This window comes from Lycorma delicatula, chromosome 1, assembly GCF_047948215.1.
Source record: "Lycorma delicatula isolate Av1 chromosome 1, ASM4794821v1, whole genome shotgun sequence".
Taxonomy (NCBI): Eukaryota; Metazoa; Arthropoda; class Insecta; order Hemiptera; family Fulgoridae; genus Lycorma; species Lycorma delicatula.
Genome location: NC_134455.1, coordinates 264,557,193 through 264,576,310, shown reverse-complemented (window position 1 = coordinate 264,576,310; position 19,118 = coordinate 264,557,193). Strand labels below are relative to the sequence as shown.

At 30.6% G+C, this 19,118-nt stretch overlaps 1 protein-coding gene across 1 annotated transcript in view; it reads left to right on the top strand.

Annotated features, from left to right (window-relative positions):
• The window catches only part of SdhA (succinate dehydrogenase, subunit A (flavoprotein)), a 79,576-nt gene extending 64,788 nt beyond the window's left edge, over positions 1-14,788 (top strand). Inside the window, exons 10-13 of the mRNA XM_075376766.1 lie at positions 3,678-3,869; positions 6,518-6,661; positions 9,821-9,934; positions 14,033-14,788. Coding sequence (XP_075232881.1) covers positions 3,678-3,869; positions 6,518-6,661; positions 9,821-9,934; positions 14,033-14,119 — 537 coding nt within the window. The 3' untranslated portion in view covers positions 14,120-14,788. The remainder of the gene's footprint in view (positions 1-3,677; positions 3,870-6,517; positions 6,662-9,820; positions 9,935-14,032) is intronic.
• The last annotated feature ends 4,330 nt before the right edge of the window (positions 14,789-19,118 follow it).

Below are 19,118 nucleotides of genomic sequence, written 5' to 3'. Positions count from 1 at the left end.
AGAAAATGGTAGTCGTTCATAGGTGGTGAAAATTGGTTTCTCAATTTTATAGGCAAAGGTAAAATTCCTAGATGAAAAAGTTCTGAATAAAAGTTGTGGGCATTTGTAGAGTACATATAATTTAAACCCTGAAACATTGAATTTTGTTAATTAGTTACTGTATAAAAACCGAAAAGCTGTTAAAAGTGGCAGTTTTTTTGCAAAGCCAGTATTATTGCAAAAATAACTTTACTTAAATTTTAAGTAAATAACTATACTTAAAAAGACTCGCAGACTCGCGGTTTTGAATCCGAGGAATTTGGTCTTGGAATCCCAAAGAAGAAAATCCAATATTAAAAAAATAAAAAGAAATTTTCAGACGGTTTAAACATGCAGGATTTTTACATTCATAGCACAAATAATGTCAGTTTCTTTTTTTTTGTAGAGCAGATACTGCATGTCTTTCGATCTTGCGGCCTTTCAGAAATTGTTGGAAGTACTTCAGGTTCTTGCAATTTTAAAATTCTTTTTAATTAAATTTGTATAATGAGAAATTTTATTATAAAATCTTCATGTTGCATGGTCAGAAACTAATTTCATTGCTACTACTTTCAGATAGTCAAAGCGTCTGTCATAAGACTATGTCTTGTGATTGGTAAGCGGTATAGAAATTCACTGTACAAATATCAGTGTGCAGAAAGAAACCATCAGTCACCTTTTTGTATGCTGGTTAGAGAAGTAATTACTACATCTACATTACTACATCTTGTCTAAACCATCAACCGTATTTTTTGTGGCATAGTAGGATATAATCTCAGGCTTATTATTTTTATGGTCAGCATGCTGGCTCTCACTGCTGAGGCTGTCCACCCCACCTAACAAACTAGTACCCCATATTTCTTTCATCTATGTAATTTTGCTTTCAAACTGTTCTTATGTAATCAGCAACCTTTTTCCATTTTACCTCACTATCAAGCATATAGTCAACTATTTCCTTCGGCGTTTTCTCTCTAATACCTGCATACTGCTTTAACTCCTGCCATTTGTGGCACCTCAAAATGGTATGCTCAACATCATCTTGTTCTACACAGTACAAACACTTAGTCTGATCTCTTTTGGCAATTTTATAAAGATATGCATTGAAACAACCATGCCCTGTTAAAAATTGTGTAACATAATAATCCATTTCATCATGACGCCTACTTGTCCATATTAATATGTCAGGTATTAATAATCTAGTGCGATTAGCTACTCCTGCATCCAGCCATCTTTGCTGCCATAAGTTATATATCTCTTCTTTTACTTCATTATCTGTTCTGCCTAAGTATTTTACAACTTTGTATTTAGCGATAAGATCTAAAGGGAAAACTCCAGAAAGGACACAGAGGGCCTCATAGGAGACCGTTCTGTAGGCCGATACAACTCCTAAGAGTACCCCTCTGTGTATCTTCTTCATTCTATCTCTATTCCTTCCAATATTGAATGCTGACCACCATGCCGGAACGGCATACAACTTTGCAGAAGTCACTGTCGACGCAAGAAGTCTTCTTTTCGAAGCCCTTTGTGCTCTCTTCTTTGACATTAACGCATTCAAACTTTTCATCATTCTTTCTGCACTATCACATATTTTTAAATCATGTTCTGTAAAACGACAGTTCTTCTGCAATGTGACTCCCAAATATTTTAACATCTGTACTTCCTCTATTCTGTGACCATCGACGTGTATATCAACCGGTGGGACCTAACCCAAAAAGTCTTGGTTATTAAAATTCATTGTTATTATCAAAACAAATGAGTGGAATTAAGTTTGGTTTAATTACTTAAAAAAATTCACCCCTAAAATTCTCTTTTGTATGTCTTATTTATTTATATTTTTCATTCTTAAAAAAATATTTTGATATAAAGTTACTGCAATTTAGCCATGTTAATGCTATATTATCACAGTTCAATATTGACGACGAAACAGTTGACAGATTTTTAAATTTACCTAAAAGAAATGAAAATTGATTATAAGTGGAAAGATTTATTAATTCATGGTAAAACATTAAATGTGGGTTTTTAAAATATGTACTCCACAGTGGAATGCTCAAGGTTAGCATCTCGTATGTTTTGTCTTGGTCCTTCTTGAGTTGTCACTGAGCAATAAAGCATGTCATTTTCATTCTAACTGAAAAATTGATCACAAAAAATGTTGGTTTCCAAATTTCAACAGGAATATCCCTTTTGACCATCGCTGAATGCATTTTGACTAGCTTCAGCGTGATGTTTGTACATACATATCTATATATCTATTTTGCATAACTCAAAAACAATTAGTTGTACGATGTTGAAGTTTTGATTTTGGACTGTTGTAACATCTAGTTGTGGACCTTCTCTTTTGATTGCAATTGACTGAACCAAAAGTATCCAAAAAAGCCCAAAATCCAAAAACAATTGAATTTTGGACTTATTCTTAATTGTAATAATAAGCAATCATTGAGAGCTTTTCAATGATATATAAGTGGTACTTTTTTCATTGGTTCCTGAGTTATAGCCAATTAAAATTTTAAGGCACATTGGTTCGAATCACACACTTCATCTCCATTCTTTTAATTTAAATATATTGATTTATTAAAGTAATTATTAACCTCTCATTGTAAAAAAAAATTTACAATGAATAATTCATTAACAAAAAAAAGTAGTTTTTCGAACATGGCACTGTTTGGTATAATAACTATTATATGCAGTTTAAAAAAAAATTGAATTTTGTAAGCCGTTCTTAAAAATTATGTACAATAAAAAAAAAATATATGAAAAAAATTTTATCTACTTTTCATTTTAAAAATATGTGTAATTGTTATTTTATAGGCATACAAGGAAGTCATGTATTGTCCAAATCAGATTTTTAGTAAAGGAAAATGACAAATCCATAGCGTTGGTTCGGTTCCTTTGCATAGTCTTCCTGATTGCCAATATCGCCAATATCCAGCGAAAATAATATCTATAGTGAAAGCTTTCTTTCTTTCTTTTTCCTGTTTAGCCTGCGGTAACTACCGTTTAGATAATTCTTCAGAGGATGAATGAGGATGATATGTATGAGTGTAAATGAAGTGTAGTCTTGTACATTCTCAGTTTGACCATTCCTGAGATGTGTGGATAATTGAAACCCAACCACCAAAGAACACCGGTATCCACAATCTAGTTTATCAAATCCATGTAAAAATAACTGGCTTTACTAGGACTTGAACGCTGTAACTCTCGACTTCCAAATCAGCTGATTTGGGAAGACGCGTTAACCACTAGACCAACCCGGCGGGTTAGTGAAAGCTTGGAGGTTACACAGTCTACACACAGGATCTCTGAAACAAGATATCCCTAATTTTTAAAACCCATTACAATGTATTATTTATTATTTCAATTAACTAAAGGCGTATACTTAGTTGTTGGTAATCAATTCTCAAAATATTCATGCAAAATGGTAGTACTTATTTCATAAAGTATTTTTTTTTTGAAATAAAAAGTTACATAAAATATGTCATTTACGCTAAATAAAATTTTGAAGGAAAAACTGTCAGTTATTTTCAGTTAAATGTTCTCAACTTACTCTTAATTACTCTATCACATGTTCTCTGATTACTCTATCACTAAACCTGATTGCAGAGGCCACAATAATCTTTGATTTAGCATATTAATTACATAAAATGATTATTTCTGTTCAGAATGCTGGTGAAAGCTCTGTGGCAAATCTTGATGCTGTCAGATATGCAAGTGGTACCACACCTACAGCAGAACTTCGTCTTGAAATGCAGAAGACTATGCAAAATCATGCAGCTGTCTTCCGTACAGAAGAAACTTTGAAAGAAGGTTGTGAAAAGATAAGCAAATTGTACAATCAACTTCAAGATCTTAAGGTAATACTGGTCTAGTGTTTTAGTCTGCAAACAGTTCTCATCGGTTGGTTGATTTCATTCTTGTGAGACTTGCATAAAGAATGAATTTTTTGAAATATTCAGACAAAAAAGTAAATAAAAATAGATCAATTTTTTTGTTGTAGTTTGCTGAAAATGACTAATTTAATGATTTATCTAATTCAAAAAATAAAATTTGGTAGAGTTTATAAAATATAGTAAATTGTACCTTTGATTTTTATGATTGTACACTGTTAAAATATATCAAAAAAATCAAATTTTTCTTGTAATAGTTAGCAAGGTATATAATTACATTTATGAACTATGAGATTTCAAGAAACAAACTGTTTCACCTTCTTACAGTGCTTTCTCCTCTATATCTGTACAATGATATACAAAATATACAGAAACAAAATAGCTTAATCATTCATCTTTTTATTAAAGTAATTAAATTACTTTACTTATCATTAATAAACCACATTTTCAAACTTTGTATAAATTTATATCAGCAGCATAACTGCTGATTGAAAGGACTGGTTGGATTTTTCTTGTTAATGTACCTGAATTTTGAAAAAAGAAATTATATAAAAATAAAGTTTGCTATTTTATGATTTTATTCTACTTCGTGTCTCATATAAAATAAAAGGAAATTTTTTTTTTACTTCTAAGCCAATTTAAGATAAGGGCTCCTTTGTTTATTGCACAAAGGAAGAAATGTGAGCAGTGTATTTTCTCAATTAAAGGTGATTGTAACCAGCAGAATTTATTTGCACAATGTGAAATATTTGTTGCTGTATATGAGAGGAAGCAAGATCTGCAACTGGATTGATCACTTTAAAAAGCTAGGATGTCTTTCTGTGATTAATGATTTAGGGGTAGGCATTTCACTGCAAAAGAATAATGAGATATTAAAGCAGTTAGACAAAATAAAATTGCAGTGTTTGATGAAGTTGCAAGCGAGTTGAATACAAGCCTAGGTTCTGCATTTTCAATGTTCACATTTTTAAAAATTTTTAAGTTGTTCTCTTTGGGTTTCATATCAACTCACAGACATCCATAAAGAGAATTGTTTGAAAATTTCTCAGAAGCCTTTTAAAACATAATGGACGATGACTTCTGAAACATGGGTCAATCCTAAAAGTAACGACAAAGTTTAGTCTTGAAACATCCTTCTTCTCACATATAAGGAGAATTTATTGACTGAACCAAAAGTTCTTCATATGAGGAGAATTTCAAAACTTAAAATTTTTTACTTACTACATACTTTTGATACTTTCTTAGGTTTTTTTTTGTATACTAGCCATAACTCAGGTCACATTATCTTTAGTTATTGTTTTAAGAACTTTTCATGACATTTGGCATTCTGGCAAATTGGTGATCTGTTTTCTGCGTAACTTTGGTTTTTCTTATCATTTTGGATAAAAATAGGTTACCAGCCTTGTCAGGTCCAAATTAGCTGACAAAGTTGTCTGAAATTTTGTAATGTTGAAATTTTCACTAATGATGTAATGTAAAACAGTCATTGTCTTGGAAATTATATAAATTTTTCTGATCATTTCCACCATGCAATGAACTGAAGGAAATCTTTGTCATTTGTATTTTTGATGCACTTGTCATTTTTCTTCCTGAATCCCATGATTATCCAATGTTTTTAACAGTCCCTAATACATTTCATTTTTTCTTTGTACTCCATATATATATATATATATATATATAATATTTTATTGGACTCTAACAAATGCAGCAACTAAGTGCTAATAAAAGAAACCCAGAAAATGGGCATGTACAAGTCATTTTCTTGCTTCACATTAGATGTACTCAATGAAAAAACTGGCTGAAAATTGATTGGCTGAGTAAGTGAGTGGCAATTATTGACAGCAGACTTCAACCTATTATCCTTAGTGAACATTAGCTTTAGGAAGAAGCTAGTATTATTATTGTCTCCTGGATCTGTCTGGATAATGGCATGAATTTAATGCATCATCTGGTACATTCCTCTGCATGAAAGCTGTTTAACAATCGCATTTTTTTATCATTATATAGCAGTGCAAAAAAATCTCAAAATGGCTAGAACAATTTGCAATTTATTAGTTGGCCAGAATCAAAAACTTAAAATCATCCTTGATTTCAAGTGTTGTTTGTATATTAGTTTGTGAAGCTGGCAATAAAATTAATTTTATTCATTTTTTGTATAATCTTGGGAAGGTCATTCAGATATCTGAATAGAATTTTTTCTACTAATATTGCTTAATTTTCTTTTAAATATATACATTGTACTGTAATATGTGAAATGAATGGTTCAGTGATGATAAAAAAGAAAATTTATGTATCTTTTTTGTCATAATGTTTTATCATTTAACAGTAAAATTGTGATTTACTGTTATCTACTTGGATAAAGAAAAAATGAAACAACATTGTGTGGTTGTGAACACTTGATTAATCCAAAATATCCACACCATTATATTAATTAATGTCAAAATTTCTATTCTCCCATTTCAATTTTCAAAATTGTTATACATTTTAAAGTTTAAAAATATTTTATATGTACTTTATTGTATTAGATTATGCCAGTTGTTTTTTTTTAAAAGTTATATTTTTTAATATAGTGTCTGTATATTAAATTATTCATCATAATGTTTTTTGTTTTTTAGACTACTGATCACAGTATGGTTTGGAACACAGACCTCGTTGAAGGTTTAGAACTCCAAAATCTTATGCTAAATGCACTTCAAACAGTGTATGCTGCTGAAAATAGAAAGGAATCACGTGGTGCCCATGCTAGAGAAGATTACAAGGTAATTTTGCAATTATAGCGTTTTTTTAACATTATTCACTGTTGAGGTGTTAAGGTAATACAACAGTCATTGTTTTAAGCTATTAAATTTTTAACTTATCTAGATTATGTAATTGTTCATTTCAGCGGTTCTGATACAGGTGAAAATGAGATGAAAAACTTTATCAGTGCTCTTATCAATTAATAATCATATACATGTATGTGTCCATTTTTTTGCTTGCTTTCCCTTTAGGAGTATTACATATTTTTAAAATAAATAACATATTTTCACACATAAGTTCTCAAAAAATACAAGGGCAGTCCAGAAAGTATGTGCCTAGCGTGGAGATGGGTGGGGATAGAGACGGCCATCTTGGCGTCAAAACGTTTCTACACTCAGTATGCGTCAAGCTGTCATAATGTGTGGACTGTGATTTTTTCTACTTTGTTGTTGTGAATTATTGAAATGTGCACTTATAGAAAATCCCATGAGTTGTGAGGTGCGTTCAGTGATTAGGTTTTTACTGGCAATAAACTTCAAACCACTGAAATTCATTGGCAACTTTGTAAGGTGTACAGAGATGGAGTAATGAGTGAAGGTGGAGTGAGGCAGTGGTGCATTTGCTTTAAAAATGGCCGTTCCAATGTTTATGATGAGGACTGCAGTGGTCGGCCTAGCCTTGTGACTGATGATGAAAATCAATGATAAAATTCATGAAAATTGCCGCATTAAGATTACAGAATTGTCGCTCCATTTCCACCAAATTTCACGAAGTTTATGAAATTGTATCTGGGAAGTTTGGTTATCACAACAAAAAAAAAAAAAAAAAAACCTATCAGACTCAACTGAATTGAACAGTAACAAATCTTATTGTAAATAAGAATAAACCGAAGTCTGATTCTAGATACACTTTCCAGTACATCTACTTTGTTACGACTTATCTCAATTTATGAGAGTGACGGGCGATATGTACATAATTAAGAGCAAAATTCAAAAAATTTATTAAAAAAAATTACTATTAAATCCAAATTCAGATTTAATCAAATTAAAAAATCAAAAAACAACAATTAATGTAACCCATAATAACCTTCTTATAACTGCATCTTGACCTAACATAAATCTTTAAAAAGAAAAAGAAAATAAATTTTCATTACACTCGACAGAGATATACAAGAAAAAAAAGGTACAAAAAATCGTGGAATATCATTTAAATTACAGGTTCCTCTAAAAAGATTTAAAAACCGCCAGATCTATTAAATTTCAATTATAAAAAATATATATATTATATAAATAAAATAAAATTTTATAATATAATAAAATTTTAATTATAATATTATTATAAAATAAAATTTATAATATTATAATTTATTATATATATAATGAGAATTTAATATAATATTATTATTTAATTTGCAATTTTTTGCAATTTTTGATTTTTGAGTTTAATTTTTCAACAAAAATTTTTTCGTTATAATAAGATATTTATATTATATCATTCAATTGATTAATTATTATGTTACAAAAAAGAAATAGGATAGTTATATTATAATATATATATTATATATAGTAATATATTTATTTAAATATATCTATTTCTCCCTTTAATATTTAATCTTATTAAGTATAATATTTTAATTCATAAGTGTTATATAAATTAAAAAAATTATTATATAATAGATAACCTCTTATATTTAAATAAAGATTTTAATATAATATAGATTTTTAGTTTAATGTAAAATAGTTTTTGTAAAGATAATCATCTAAAATAAATTATTTAATTAAATGCATCAATAAGATATTTAATTAAAATTATCTTTAATTTTAATTAAATACTTATTTTATAAGAATTTAATTAAAATCAACTTTTAATTAAATTAAATAGGATTTTATTAAAAATAATTTTATTCATTCAAATAAATTTTAAAGTTTAAAAAACCTAAGGAATATAATTATATTATGATAAGTGTATTTAAAAATATATAATTATTAAAAAAAAAAAAAAACTCATGGTTTAATTCCTATCTTAAGGTTTAGTTTAGTAAAATAATTACATATGTTTTATTTAAGTATTTATTTTGGTTCTTTAAAAACAAATTTATTATTATACTATTGTTATTTGTGATGTTAAGATTATTGTTGTTTAAGTTTACTTTCATATATTTTGAACCATTGTTTTTTTTTTTTATAGAAAATTATGATAATGTTAGGGGTAGCTTTATCTTATATTTGTGTGGCTTAATTTGGCACTCACCTTGCACACAAGGTGAGGGCCAAAAATCTTAAGGCGGCAGATTTCTCAGAGAAGGAATTGAAAAGTTTGTGCATCGTTATGATAAGTGCCTCAATTTAAATGGCGACTATGTAGAAAAATAGTTTGATTGTCACTTTCAAATGTATATCATTTTCTGTTTTTTATTTGGTTGGTTTTTTATTTCAAAACGTAAGTTACTTTCTGGACAGCCCTCGTATGTAGAGTAATAACATTCAAAATGTATATTTAATGAGAGTTAAGTAATATTCTGCTGCTTAGCAGCAGCAATATTATTTATTAATATTGTGTGCTCAGATTATGTTCCACAAAATTTGATTTCTTGTTTATAAATGAATGTTTGAATTTATTTTAATATTATTTGAATGCTTATCATTGAAATCAAGTCATTAAATTACATACAATACACACATTTACTCTCTCCTGTAGCTTAAATTTTCTTGATATGAAGATCGCAAAACACTATTGGAGTGTTGAAATTGTTTCATTCCATAGCTGCTTGATAGTTTGGACTGTGTGGGACTATCTAGGAACTGCTTTAAATTTATAATTCCTTTTACTGTAGACTGACATATTGTCTGAATTATTATAAAGTATTTTTCTATTGAGACAGGTATGACAGTTGACACAAAAAGTAATTATTCATTAGTATTTTAAGTTGAGCAATTTTACTTAAAATTGCTAAATGAATTATTGTAGAAAAATTGGCAGTTGTAACAGCCAATTTTGCCTGTACCATTCTACCAAATTCTTAACACTTAAGCATTAAGATTATCTGAAGTACTTAAGCATTAACCTGCTATTTTTGATAGCATTAATTTAGTGTTTTACATTACATTATTGTTTCATTTATTACAGCAGTTATAAAAATTTAGGTTTTCTGCTTGTTAAAATTAGTTTTATGTGTATAGATTCGTGTTGATGAATATGACTACTCAAAACCTGTAGAAGGGCAAACGAAGAAACCGTTTGAAGAGCATTGGCGAAAACATACTTTAACTATGATTGATTTGAAAACTGGCAGTGTAAGTTGTTTTTAGTGAATTAATTTATTATTTCCTTTTTTGTATATTACATATATTCATAAACTGCATTAATCACAAACATATATACACATTTACATGTTTCTGTGTAGATTGATGCTCCAAGCACTCAGACTAACAGTTGTAAAATGATTGCTGAAAATCAAATTTATATATTGAAAAAGTAATTGTAGAAAAGATATGTTGAAATGTAAGACAACTTTTTTCATTGTTTGTGTCTTTTCCCCAATATATTTATGCTTTGTATCTAAAAACACCTCTTAGTTTGGTCTTTTATGGCAAAATATTGGTATTTTTTTGCATATTTTTTTATATATGTGCTGTTGGAAGTATAGGGACACAAAACATTCATTTTAGTGAATGGCAAATAGATAACATCTGTCCAAAGGGAACATAATCTGGATGTACAGAGATTCCAATCTATGAAGGTGTGCTACACCTAGTTGGATCCAATTCCTTGGACCTAATTAGGTGTAGTACACCTGCACCCCTTCATAGAATGAGATCAGTTTATGTAGAATCACAGAAACCAGTGTACAAAGAATGAGTGTCAGAGAGTACCTGCCTCTTTCTTAAAAGCTTATTGTTTAGCAATATATATATATATATATATATATATATATATATATATGTTTATTTTAAGGTAACTATTTTTTTAATAATATACTGTACTATGATTTTTTTTTTGTACTTTACTATTTTTATATTTTCTACTTTGTTTCTACAATACTGCATTGTATGTAATCATATTAATGTGTACTGGATTCAATTTATATTCTATTAAAGCATGTTTAGCCAAATTGTCTAAAAGTTCTGTGTCTTCTATTACAGATACTATGTATATCTATACTGTGTAGAAGTACAGTACAGTACTGTACTATATACCTTTTTTCAGAAAACAGTTTTGATTTAAGCGTTTTTAACTTATGCGACAATTTTCAGGGATGAATTAACTGTGTAAATCAAGGGATCTCTATAATGGTGTTCTTGTTGAACTACTGAAATAAAATTGTTAATTTTTCCTTATCCTTTTTTAAATACTAGAAATAAATATTTGTTAATAAAAAACATAATTGAATTTAAAACCAAAAAAACCAATTTAAAATTGAAAACCAAAAAATATCAATATGAAATTATATTTTGGGCTTGTAACAAATAATGTGTACAGTACTCTCATTTAATAAAAATGAGCTTCACTGTGTACTTATGCAATTAAGTAAAATTAATCTCCTTATGCAAGGAAATTAATATACATAAGTGTGTGTGTGCGCGCGCGCGCGCGCGCACAACAATCACATATTCAAAGCAGGAAGTTCATACAGAGTAGCTTGTTTTATTTGATTGGGGCAGCTCATGATTCCCATGTACACCTGTGTTGTCAGTTTCTGTGCTGATGCTTGACACATCACCTCTGTTTCTTCAATTCCAACATCTCTTGTTTCAATTTCATTTCTTCCCATTGCATATGACCTCTTATAACATTCAACTGCTTGTTTAACACCAGTCTGTCAGTCAATAGTCGATAAGTTGGCAGTTTTATGTCAGGAGGTATCTTTTTACACATCGTATTATCAGATGTTTCAAGGGCTGTAGTTATTATAGGTTGCTCTTCTTCAGTAATGTGTTGTTTTCCGTCTATGAAACTTTATTCCAGCTACACGTGGCATGCACCTGTTTCAGTAATGTTTTTTCATAATAATACAATGAAGCTGTCTCACTGTTGTAATTTTATAATTTTGTTTATAGTTTTATTTTTATTTCTTTTCTATTTCTGTCTTTATATTGTTTTACATCTTTTTCTGTTTTCTTTCGTAATGACTGTTCATATTCAATTAAAATGTTGCACCGTGCTTTTTCTTTTATTGCTATCACATTACTGGAAAGAACCTATTGAGAAAAATTTTATTGTTTTTAAGTGCATAACAAAATGCTTTGAATATGTGATTGTTGCGCGCGCACGCACACACACACACACACACACACACACACACACACACACACACACACACACACACTCTTGTCAGTGGTTTGTGATTTTTCAGATTCAAAATACATGGGAATCATCAGCTGCCCCAATCAAATAAAACAAGCTACTCTGTATGAACTTCCTGCTTTGAATATGTGATTGTTGCACACACATACACACACACACACACACACACACACACACACACACACACACACACACACACACACACACACACACACACACACACACACACACACACTCTCTCTTGTCAGTGGTTCGTGATTTTTCAGATTCAAAATAAAATTGAATTTCAATTTCATTAGACATGTTGATAAGTTGAATGTATATGAGGAATGGTTTTTTCCCTGGAAAAATCAAGTGTTTTTGCTTTTCCTGGTTGAGGGACCATATTGACTCTCAACTTTACAATGTGAATTAGTTGAAGCATGCCCCAGGTTAGATTTCTAGGTATGTCGTTTGACCAACGACTAACATGACTAACACATTTGCAGGAGCTGAAGGTAAAATGCCTAAAATTGTTAGTCATGCTGAGAGTTCTGTCTGATACCCGTTGGATAGTTGATCATGTATGCATGTTGCACTTTTACCAAACTTTACTCTGTTCCCACTTGGATTACAGCTGCATGCCTTATTTATTGGTGAACATACTAAAGATGCTTGATGCAGTCCATTCATTGATTCATCTGTCTTTCCATGGGTGCTTTTTGCTCAAGCCCTGTGGTAAGTCTGCTGGTGGACAGTAGTGAGCAGATCTCTTTGTGACAGACGAAAGCAAATGATATGCTCCTATGTGGTTTGCATTAAGGCGCAACTAGCTCATCCAACCTTTGATGAGGTGTTTACAAACCAGTATGTTAATTAATAACAGGACAGCAAAGATCTGCTAGGTATCAGAGCTCAACACCTTCTCTCCACTCTACAAAATAACTTCTGTTGTTTCGTGTTATTACCCCCTTGGCAGCCTTCTCTTATTAATTACTGCTTTGATCTTTGTCAATATAATAAAAATAATACAACTTTGGTTGTCTTGCAAAATGAATTTTATATTATTTTAAAAAGCATGAATCCTGGTGTTACAGTTTATATAGATGGCTCTAGGAATGTTAATTCTTTTGGTTGTGGTTTTGTGATTGGCAACAGAACATTCATGTGTTCGGCCGTCTCAGCATCACCAGTATATTTGTTGCAGAACTGTATGCCATTAATGCCTTATATTTAGTTAACCCAAAATTTTGACAGTTACTTGTTTATTCAGATTCCTTGAGTCCTTAAAGGCAATTAATGACGTATACTACAGATACCCTGCGGTTTGTGAGATTCAGTGTGTTATTTCACAAATGACTAGACATAATACAACAATGAGCTTCTGCTGGATCCCCAACTGTATAGGAAATTCAGGCAATGAGCATGCAGACAGTGCGGCAAAAGAAGCTTGTTTTCAGTCTCCTTTTACCAGTTGCATTGCTTCTAATGATATTCTCTTTCCAGAAGATCCCTTTGTGCTTGCTGTGGACTACCAACTAACAATGCATGTCATCCTTGTGGATTGTATCTGTTATACGGTATTGCGTTACAAATTTAAACTAATGGCTAACATGTGATATACTATAATGAAATGAAGTTATCATATGTTTTAAGATTCCTGTGAGCCATTCACTTGTTGTCAAATATTTGTTTCAGCTATTTATGCTATTTGCTGTATAGTAGAAGGTAATTTTATTTTCTTATTATCTTTAGCATACGCTACAGGTTTTTTCATTTTAAGATGAAATTTAATTGTTTTTAAAAATATTATTGTTTTAAAACAAATACATTGTGTCTGGGCGATGATAACGTGTTTTTTACCCAGAAAACAGAACAAAAATTGTAAGTACTTTACACGCAAATACATTCCTTTTAGAGTTTACTTGTAACGTTTAAGTAAATACTTTACTTAATCAATATTTACTTATCAGTAATAAGTATAGCTTATTCATATCACCTAAAATTTGATGATTGAAGTTTAAGTGGTAATGCTAAATTCTGTAGGATTTGATAATTATAGTTTGAGATTTATTTAATACAAAGGTTTTTTATTATTTTGTTTTCAGGTGACGATAGATTATAGACCTGTTATTGATAAGACTTTGGATGAAAAAGAAGTGAAAACAGTACCACCAGTTATTCGATCTTACTAGACAGAATATGCTTCTTTTTCAACAACAATGCTCAAAACAGCACTACTAGTTTTTTTAGTAGATTCTGTATTTAACATGAAATGTTGGTTATTCTCTGTAATAATTGTGGAAAATGTCATCACTTATTGCCACATAGACATTATTACTATGTCCATATTTTAATCAAGAAATATTTCAATCTTATAAAATGTTGTGCTATAATGTTACAATCATTTGCGATGCACTGCATTAAATCTTACCTTTGTTTCTTGATTTGGAGTGTAAAAGAGCAGTATTCTCAATTTTATAATACTTAAAATGAAGTTTTGTTAAAACACAATTTTTACAGTTATGTAGTTTTCTGATATGATTTTCTGACATTTGTAATCTGTAGTAACAACATGATGTTATGAAGATCGGTAATTTTATTAACTTTTGGTAATAATTACAATTTAATTATAGTTGTTAATGAGGGAGGATTTTTATAGCTGTAAAATAATTTTGGAATAGTTTTTACTGTTCAGTGTGATAAAATCAAAAACATTTTTGTAAAGTTATACACAATACTTCATTTTAAAATAAATCTTAGTTGTATGTAGAACTTAAAATAATCTATGCAGTAATTAAAATTCCTGTGTAAGAAATATTTATTTTATTATAATAAATATATGTGTATTAATTTGTTTAAAAGTTTTACCATTTTTATAATTTTCATCAAAATCTGAGACTTTTTTAAAGCAAAGGTTATGGACGATTTTTTTTGAAGGGATTTTACTTATCCCTGTATGGCACTAAATCATTTAATACTAAATATTTTCCTTAGAAATTTGCCCAACAAAAAATTTTTTTTTAATTTTTCCTCCACTTCATGAGTCAAATCTTAGCATTTTTGGGCTGAGAAAAACGAATATGACAAAAAAAAATTTTATTAGCTCTACTTTCTGTGATTTACAGTAGGTGGAAGTATTTTGTTTTAACAGATTAAGAGAAAACTACTTAAGAGAAACATAGAAAGTCCAATAGACATTTTTTTAATGACAGTTACATTCTAAGAGTTAGTTGGGTCTGAAGAGAATCATGTAGTGGTTTTATGAGGTTGTTGTCTTTGGCTTTCCTCTTGAGAGTTCCAGAGCATCCTTACACACAGACTAGCAGTAATCTGCAAGTATTTAAGAGACAAATTTTCTTATATTTTGAGGCCTGTCCTTCTCGGTTTCTACTTTTGACAAAGTTTTTCATCAAACCCAGCTTTATGTGAAGGGGAGGAAGAACATCTTTTGGGTCCATGACAGGCTCAGCAACTACATTTATCTTGCTAGAGTTAAGATTTCTTGCAGACCAGCATGCTTGCAATATAATGTGATTTCCTATTCGTACTGTCCCACATAAATAAAAAGCAGTAGTATTTAGTGTACCCCAGGTGCATTCCTAAGAGTACAGCGATGATTTTTAGATCACCACAGATTTTCCACCACTTGTGTTCAGCATATTTACATAAGTCTCCTTCATGTGAATATCTTTTCCTGTTTAGCCTCTGGGAATTACCGTTCAGGTATTACTTCAGAGGATGAATGAGGATGATATGTGTGAGTGTAAATGAAGTGTAGTCTTGTACAGTCTTAGTTTGACCATTCCTGAGATGTTTGGTTAATTAAAACCCAACCACCAAAGAACACTGGTATCCACGATCTAATATTCAAATCTGTATAAAAGTAAAACTGCCTTTACTAGGACTTGAACGCTGGAACTCTCGACTTCCAAATCACCTGATTTGGGAAGACGCATTCATCACTAGACCAACCCGGTGGGTTAAAACTGCATGACCAACAGGAATAGAAGTAAGACTGTTGCTGTTGTGAAGTAATACAGCTTTTAAACAAAGCTTGGAGGAGTCTTTGAATAGCCCTCAATCAGTTTGATCATGATTTAAATTCAAACATTTCATCAAGCCATTAATGTCACACCAAACAACAAGATTTTTTTTGTTCTCAAAAAAGAAGGCAGATCCCTATGAGAAGATTCCATTGTTGTAGTCTTTACCGTAGAAGTTCTGCCTTCTTTACAAATGAGTGTCTCGAATGAGGTCACTCAATTTCACGTGACTCAGTCTGTGTGGTTTATCATTTTTCTCGTCAAAATCAGAGTCATGGATGTGGAAGGCTTTATGGGTTCTCTTTCCACATCTCTTCAATTTTCTACCTCAAGCTTTTGGGGTGGTAGTAGTAGGTAGGTAGAATATGGAATAGGTCGAATAGCAGATTGAAGATTAAGGTATTGAACTGTTCCTCTTTTCTTCATTTTCTTCATTGACAATCCTGCCTTTATAGGATCTGTATGGTTTGTAGGCTTCCGCCAAAAACCATAGACACAGCAAAACCCACAGGTTATTTTTCAGCCATTCTCGTAGTATACCTGAACAAGAGTTGCAGCATGACTTATCCTGGTCCCCTACATTCATACCAAAATAATGCTGATAAGCAATCTTCACTGTGTTTCTGCGATAAAAATGTTATTTCACCACAAATGTAACAGAAATTATTCACTGAATTTACACATTTTTCATGGCATTTTGATTTAACAAGTTTTTCACTTGAAAAGCACTTGAAAATTTGCACTAATTACAGTACAAACAATTTGAAACACACAGTACAGCAACAGTAATAATGTTTATAACCCATAAACAGTTGAACATTGTGTATTGTCATTTAACAGGTTTGACAACTCTAAAAACAAAATTACCCCCAAACTAAAAGTGTACAGTAAAAATGTCATTGTATCTCCAAAGCAAGAACTAATTTGTCATTTTTGTAGTGATTTTTGAATTCAGCGGATGGAAATGAAATTCTGCCACTAAAAATGCAAAGGAGTTCATCAAATGGATTTAATAAAAAAATAAACGTGTAAGTAATATATCATGCTATCAGTATGATTGAGAACATTATTCAGGTGCTATGAACATGAAGGCAATATACTTCTGGCAGGTAAACATATTTTCTAAGCTTACAAGGGATGTTAAAAGTAATATTGGTTGTCGATTAACATTTTTGGCAAAAGGTTGCGTAACTTTGCCAGTCACAAGTTATGCTACTGTGTATAGAGGACTTCACCCTTGGCAGACTACTACATTCAGGAGGAGAATTAATAATAAGAGTTAATAGTATATTAATTAAACAAAAGGTTTTTGGCTCCAGCTCTTATGGTGGTTTGAGTAAGACCAAATGCTATCGGAAAGTATCTTAGTAATGTAACGAGCATTAAATTATGTGAAAACATTTACCTATCCTTTACCCATAAGGTCCATATCTTCCTAACTCCTTGACCAATCAAGCACTTTAATTCAGACTTAATTCACATGGTTTATGATGCTCATTCTGTCTTATTTTTTTTTACTGTTAAATAATTTTACAAAATTATTAATAATAATTTCTTATTAGTTTTGTCTATTTTATTCATCAATACAATACGGCAGTTCAAGTGGAGGCAGTTGAAGAATAAGAATTAGTGAGGTAATATTATGCCTAGATAGATCCTTTGTCAAATATATTTGTATTTTACCTGAGAACTATTTTGTAGGTATAATTTTATAGTTAGATTCTTAATTTAATAATGGTAAAATATAATTTGAGTACTAATTAATTATCTATTAATTACTAATCTGTTGTAAAACCTAAATTCATAATAGATAATAATAAAACAGATTTGTATTCTGTAAATAAATTTTATAAATTTTTCTTTATACAAATTTGTTTACAGAATACAAATCTGTATAAATACAACTCAAAATAAATTCCAGGCTAAAGGTATTGACCCACTGGGTTGGTCTAGTGGTGAGCGCGTCTTCCCAAATCAGCTGATTTGGAAGTCGAGAGTTCCAGCGTTCAAGTGGTAGTAAAGCCAGCTATTTTTACACGGACTTGAATACTAGATCGTGGATACCGGTGTTCTTTGGTGGTTGGGTTTCAATTAACCACACATCTCAGGTATGGACGAACTGAGACTACACTTCATTCACAGTCATACACATCATTCACACTCATACACATCATCCTCATTCATCCTCTGAAGTATTATCTAAACTGTAGTTACCGGAGGCTAAACAGGAAAAAGAAAGAAAAGGCTAAAGGTATTAAAAAATACAGCATATATTAAGAGAACTGGTTAATATTATTTGACTACAAGACTGCCGGCAGTAAATTAATCACGTATACACACAATCCTCAGTCTCTGTCACTAACTGAAACTTTTGGATGACTTCCTATTTGTGAAACCAAGCTTCCAGTCTCTCTTAGTTGTTCACTGATGAATAAACTTGGATGTAGGAGGATAGATATTCCATTAGTTTGTGCATGCTATTGAAGATGAACTGATTGAAACTCCACTAACCAAAACACACTCCATATCTTCTGTTGTAGGATCCATATCTCAAGTGATTACTACGGACTGCAATTGCATTGTGAATTGGCTTGCGTGTGTACATGTGTATTCCACTGACCTTGAGAGTTTACAGAACAAATCTTGGAGATAGTTCGTGTCAATTGAGCCTATGTTAAGAGATTATGATGACTGGTTTTCTAAATATAGGTCATTACTTTTCGATATCGTTAGCCTGGACTTGTATTAGTTTACAATGTTAAGATGTTCAAAATTGCTAGATAACATTTTTCTGCAGTAAATTCAATCTTTTTAATTTACATTATCATTTTCTTTCATGAAAATCCTGGATCCATTTATGATAAAAAGACAAACTACAATTAAAAATTACAAAAATAAAAGTAAAATTAGAACAGAGGCAATAAAAACACAATACTCATAGTTATCCATTCCTTTGTCTAGGGATTTAAGAAAATTGAATAAATGCGATGAAGTAGATAAGATTTTAATGTTCTAATTCATTATTTTCAACAACTGTACCCATAAATTTATATTACTATAAGGTATAAAACTATAATAAGCTTATTGATTTCCTTAACATGCTATTTTTTAGGGTAGGAGCATTTGCAAGTACTCAACAAAGTCTGTA